The sequence below is a fragment of the Strix uralensis genome, chromosome 4 (genome assembly GCF_047716275.1).
Source record: "Strix uralensis isolate ZFMK-TIS-50842 chromosome 4, bStrUra1, whole genome shotgun sequence".
Lineage (NCBI taxonomy): Eukaryota > Metazoa > Chordata > Aves > Strigiformes > Strigidae > Strix > Strix uralensis.
The window spans coordinates 104,794,965-104,801,246 of NC_133975.1; the positions used below are offsets into that span (position 1 = coordinate 104,794,965).

General features: G+C 36.9%; 1 protein-coding gene across 2 annotated transcripts in view; it reads left to right on the plus strand.

Moving 5' to 3' along the window:
* The window catches only part of LOC141943288 (signal recognition particle subunit SRP54), a 35,434-nt gene extending 29,907 nt beyond the window's left edge, over positions 1-5,527 (plus strand). Inside the window, exons 3-5 of one of the 2 annotated variants that reach the window (XM_074868290.1) lie at positions 557-623; positions 2,318-2,415; positions 3,253-5,527. In XM_074868290.1, the coding sequence (XP_074724391.1) occupies positions 557-623; positions 2,318-2,415; positions 3,253-3,468 (381 nt within the window). In that variant the 3' untranslated portion in view covers positions 3,469-5,527. The remainder of the gene's footprint in view (positions 1-556; positions 624-2,317; positions 2,416-3,252) is intronic. The other variant, XM_074868291.1, reaches the window with a different exon arrangement.
* Positions 5,528-6,282: the final 755 nt, after the last annotated feature.

Genomic DNA, 6,282 nt, shown 5'->3' on the forward strand with positions numbered 1-6,282 from the left:
TTGCTCACTCAGAGCTGCAGTAACTCTTTTTCTCCTTCATAGTTCCTGGTTTTGTTCTTCAGGTGCAATTCCAAATGATAATTTGTATCTGGCTGCAAATACTTGGAAGCAGCCTCTTGCTCATGGACCACTCTGAAGGTCTGGTTTGGTTTTAAACAGTCCTTTGTAGTTCTCTCATTATTGTAATGAGGAACTACTTGGTTAACCCACTTCTCCTCTTGGCCTGATGGAATTCAAAACATTATGGAAAGGTCTTTCTAGTTATAGGAGTTACCTTGGGATTGAGTTGGATGCTTGTCATTTCCCAAGTCTGAGGAGTGCGAAACAAAAACCAGTGAAACAAATTTTCCCGGATGTAAACTGTCATTATATCTTTTGGTGATACCTTGCTTCATGTATGTCTGGCCTAGACTTATTTTAAAGCAAAAATATTGTGGTAGCCGACAAACAGGAAACATTGCACTTCTTTCTTCTCAATCTGTCTGACCTTTTGCATGTATTATTATGTGCCATGAACATTGAGCTATACATATTCATACTACTCTTGTTCTTACAGACAACGCTCACATGGGGACCCTACTTGTGGTTTCACATGCTGCGAGTCGCCACATCAACCTTATCAGGTATTGCTCTATTTGGGAAAACCAGTAGCGGAGTATTGAAAGTCGCTTTGACAGACTGTAAATCATCTTTGTGAGTGACTGGCCATTTTTTCAAAAGTATGAATGAACCTGTATTTTAATCTGTGGAGACATACTCTCTTGCCTTAGGCACTTATTTTTTTAAACTTTCAATCAACAACTCTTGAATGGAAGAATGAACAGAAAATACCCTTTTGCTGGAAACTTTTTTTCCCCTTTTTCTCCATATGGAGATAGGATGGTGTTGGCAAGGGAGTATATCAGCTTTCTATTATGTTTTGTATGGAACCATTTTGTGTGATGTTATCTGAAAAGAATGCTGTTTGGAGTAACTAAATGGATAGTTTTTATGAAGAAGACAACTAGAAATTATCCCAAGAACACATCTAGTCTCGTGCTTTACAGCAGACTTCTGAGGTTACAAAAAACCTAAAATAAGACTATTGTTAAGAGTCTTAAACTCACTGCATAGAAGTTTATTTGACCCGTGGACCTCATAAAATTTTGCAAAGTTTTAAAAATGCTTATCCTACTCTGTGTTCTTCCCGAGGTGTAAAGTATCTTTACTGGGTTTTTTGACAAATATTGCAGACTTTCTGCCATTGTACACCTGATTTTGAATATTTGTTAAAACTATTGGCAGTCTGTTCTATTAATCAACCTATCCTTACTTTTAGAAACCCTTTTTCTCTAATGTACAGTGTAGTTCTATTCCTTGTCATATCTGTTCTTTGTATACAAAGGTAGATACTGCTTTCATTTTTTCAGAAGTCTTTTATGAACTTGAAGATGAGTACTTCCTTCTTCCCACTCCAGCTTTGCCTCTTACATTTGTAATTTGAATTGGTCTTTTGCACAGACCTGGATGCCAGGATGTCTATACAATTAATTATTGTGTATATTCATTGAAGCAGTCAATTGGTAACTTCTAACTGGTTTTCCCTGAAGATGACCTAACTCCTTTGAATCCTTGGGGCAGATCTGCAATTTGAAGTGCAATATATTTGACTTCTTGCTTGCCTTTACTCAGGAACCAGTGCTGTAGCCATCATAGTAAAGAGACTGACTGACACAGGCCCTCCCCATTCCATACCTGTGGCTGTGCACTACTTGTTTAGCTGCATGTAGCCTCCAGCTTGAAAATTGAGACAGCTGAAACCTAAATATTTTATTACTCCATTAGTATGCAACACAGAGCATTGTTAAAACTGCTACTGACTCGAAGTATGCATATATCAATAACTAACTTTCTAGTTTGCTGGTACCATTAGACTGAAGTGCCAATACAGTTGGTTACCATATATTTTTGTCTAACCTTAATTTTCAGTTAAAGTTCAGTTAAAGGCTTATCGTTTAATTGATCTCCTAGCTAAACAAACCTAGATCCAAAGCTGAAACTAGTAGAATTCTAACAAACACTACCACCATCTAGTTTTTAATTGATTTCCATGTTCTCCTTTTGTTCATTCTTTATCTTAAAGAGTAATTGTTAGTATATTGAACTAATAATTACATTTGAGTAGATTAGCCTAGCAGATTTTGGTTTTGTCTTTTGAGTGAAGTAGGACTGTGGAAAACCATTCAGGAAAGATGATGATACCTTTTAAAATAAAACTGTGCTTAAGAATTTTCTTCTAGATACTAATTGTATGTACACCTCTCTTTATTTTTTTTAGTGTGTGATTTCCTTGGGGAAAAGATTGCATCTGTTCTGGGGATAAGCACACCAAAATACCAATATGCCATTGATGAGTATTACAGAATGAAGAGAGAGGTATGTGTGTGAAATGATAGATAGGGTTCTTGCACTCCTTTGCTCCCAACTTGCCTTCCCTGGTATTTTTAAAAATGAAATTTATATTCCAGCATTAAAATGAAGTTTTAGAACCTCTATTTCAGCTTGCCTTCAGTTTTCATTTGACGTGTGATTAACGCTTGCTTATCCATCAGCCTTTTCTCTCCAGCTCGTCAGTCTTGGAACTGGCTGGGTCCTGACCACTGCTCTGTTTGTTTCTCTTGTACAATGCATTTTAAAGTCAACAGTGTGAGAAAGCTGGATGGAGCACTTACTGGACACTGTAAAGGGGTGGCTGCTAGGAATACACTTTCCAACGCTAAAACTTGTTCAATGAAATGTCAAGGGTAAATTGAACGTGATGCTACCATTTGTTCTAAATCATAATTGGAAATGACTGATAGTAGCCAGTGCTTTATGCAAAACAACCCCTTAATGATCTTCATTTGAAAGAGATGGGAAATGTATTTAAAGATTTACTACTAATTTATTTTTTATAGCTCTTTATTATTAAGAGCTGAAAAAGTGTTAAGAGAAGGTAGACCTATCACTATTGGTATTGACTAAAAACTGCTTATCTAGACATGTGACATTTTTTCTGTGTTTATTTAACACAGTTTAATCCTTCACTTTTGGTGATTGGATTTTTTCCATAATGGGAATTCATCTCATCTTATGATCAACTAGTGACCATTTTCTAATGGAACAGATGTCCTTGCCTTGTAAGAGGAGCTTTCTTTTGGAAAGACATAAAGTGAATGTCAATAAGTGGTAAATAGTAAATAGTAGCTTATGAATCTGGTTATCTATTTTTAGGAGGAAGAGGAGGAACAGGAAAACAAGATGTCAGAAGAAGCAGAAAGACAGCATCAGGAACAGCAGAACAAGCCACAAGCTGAAGCTCCTGTCCAGACAGACCAGCCTGAAGCGACAGCATGCACTTCATTTGTGAATGTAAACTTTGAAAATGAGGGAGATGATTGCCAGTCCGTTGGGGAAAATAAACAAGATGTAGTTCCTGTCCCTTCTTAAGTGTAAAGCTCTGTATAATGTAGGAAATAGGAAGTGTCAGGTGTCACAAGCTGGCTATAAGAAGCAGGAAAAATAGGATTATACTTGTTCGCTGAAATACAACTTACAGCATTCTTATTGATCAGGAGAGAGCTAGGCGATATCTGTTCAGTCTGTCTGCCTAATAAAGGCTGAGGCATTCTGCCAAATTGGCACTTCAGTTAAAATGAAAATTGCACTACAAACATTCGATTTAAAAATGAATGTGTGAGCTAATTTCTGTGTAAAGCAAGTAAAAATGTCTTTTCTTTGAATTGCTGTGTCTCTAACACCTGTGGACTGCAGATGCAGTGCTGTTTCCTACTTCTAAACACCTATTTCTGATTTGCACATTTTTTGCAACTTGGCTCTCTATGAATAGATTAATAGGAATCAATATCCTGTAACTCAAAAGTCATTATGATAGCATCTGATTTCCCCTATTTATTGTCACTGTTGTATGCATGTATTTTTTTCTGTGGTTGTTTAACACAAGAGATAATGTTAGATTTAATGTTAATTAGATTTAAGGGTCCACTGACTTTTTTATTAAAAAAAAAAAAACCTTTAGAGGAGGCTGTAAACACCCTTAAGAACTTATTAACAACTACCAGCACTCTTGGAGGCTAATAGTGCTCAGCTGCTCCATTCAGTGCTGTAGCAAAGTACAGAACTAGTATCAGTGTAAGATGTTCTCACTCCAAGTCCAAGAATTAAGAGACCCACCTGCTTGAATACTTTACATGCTCTGAATGGTCCTGGGAAATAAACTAAAGTCTTGCTAAATTATACCCAATGCACTGGCCACTGCGTATGGTACTGATCTAGAACTACGGAAACTTTTTTGGACATAGATTATTTGAGTCAGTGTACTTGATTAACCTAAACAAACTATTTGTTTAATGTTAAATTACCAGTAAGGAATGTGCAGTTGCAGATGTTTTTCCCCCCTCTAGCACAGAATACATAAGTAACTAGAAATCAACCAAACCAAACTTATGATTCTTCCTTTTTCTTAAACAAAACACTTATTGCAATATTGCAACAAACAGTACTTTTTATTTTTGTCTAAGTGAAATGCAGCTTTTAAGTAGCCCCAAATACCAGTTAAGGCTATTTTACTGCAATGGCTGTCATTCTTACTTGGAGCTTGTAAAAGGTGAATTGTTTACTTGGTGACAATCAGATGTCAGTGCCCCTGTCAATTTCTATAGAGAATTGTTGTAGATAAAGGAGCAGAGAACCTGCACTAATTACCATGTGAAACATTACTTCTGTCCTTGAGATTTATAAAAAAAAAAGAATTAAAAGAAAAGTCTTCAGTGAAATTTTGTGTTGGGTATCATCATATGTCCCTGGCCTTGGTCCCACTACCAACTAAGGAGCCAGATGCAACATCAGAGGCCAGGTAACTTGGCTATTAGTTTCCAGAGTTCAGTTTGTATTTCAGACAGCCCTCTGCCTGAACTGGTGTCCTGTAGAGCACAAATTCCTCTCCTCTCATCTGCCCTTAGCATTCCAGCACTACAGAAAGTCTTCTGAGGAGGATTCAATCATCACCTCTATTCCATCTGTTTATGATACAGTTCAAAAAGAGGCAAAGAACAGAGTAAGACAGAGGGTGCTGACAACTGTGTAAAATCATTCCTTAGCCCTGAACACCTGCAAAGGAGAGCTTGGTTCGAATACACAGAAAAACAGCTTGTTGGGAATTCTTATACTGTCAAAGATAGAAAGCCTCACATAGCTCAAGAGTAAAAAAACCTTTACAGCTGAAAGATGCTTTGCTTTTCTGCCAAGAAATTAATGTCAGTTGCGATGGGTTTTCTCCCCCTTCTCCCTACAATCTGTTGCATCAGAAATGCTCTCACTGCCTTGAGTTTTAACTTCTTTGTATAAAATACTGTATTACTCACTGTGCCTTAACTTAATCCTTCCTTCAGTTTTTTGCAAACTGTATGAAAGTGGTTACTTTCATAATGGTTTAATTTTTCTGTAAATGCATTAATTTGTTATATTTAATATAATTTTTGAACTGGAAGTTGGCTATGGCTTTTCCTTTAAAACTCTGGTCTTTGAAACTTTACACCTGCACACAGGAGCACATGCCTGTTCACTGTTTTTATCTTTTGTGTCACACATCCTGGTGGAATATTCAAGCACTGAAATTCCAAGTATCATACTACCCCAACCCCCTTCCTTACAGTCTCATGTAGTGCTTCTTAACATACTCAATGCATTCAGCACTACCTCAAACTAATAAATAATGCAGGATTGCAACACCTCTGGCCTGGAGCTAGTGAAGTTTTGTCTGAAAGTTGAAACATTTCTACAGCTTTGTTAAAGTTTCACTGCTTTTAACTACTGCTGTAGCTCAGCTGTACACTTAAATAAAACAGTTGCACAGGAGGTTAAATTGATGAAAGCCTTTATACAGGTGTTTGGATTAGTTTTAAGTAGACATAAAGCTAGTACAGTTTTATTTTTGTTAATGAACTGCTTAAGAATGAGGTAACTATTCACTCAGTTCAAGTGTTAGTTACTTCTCCTTTCTGTTAGGCACTTAAAGCTAGACACACATAGAAGAAAAAGGCTTAAACTCTTAACCTCTTACTGAAGACTTCTGCCTTTACAACAAAATGCTCAACAGTGCTATCATTAGAGGAAGCCATACAGAATGCAGTGGGAGGCTTGGAATGGCCAAGTGGATACAGGCCAGTGCCAAAGAGACCAAGAACCACATCCTTACTTTCAGGGTAAATTCACATTTACAATAGGGTATTCAAATAACAACAG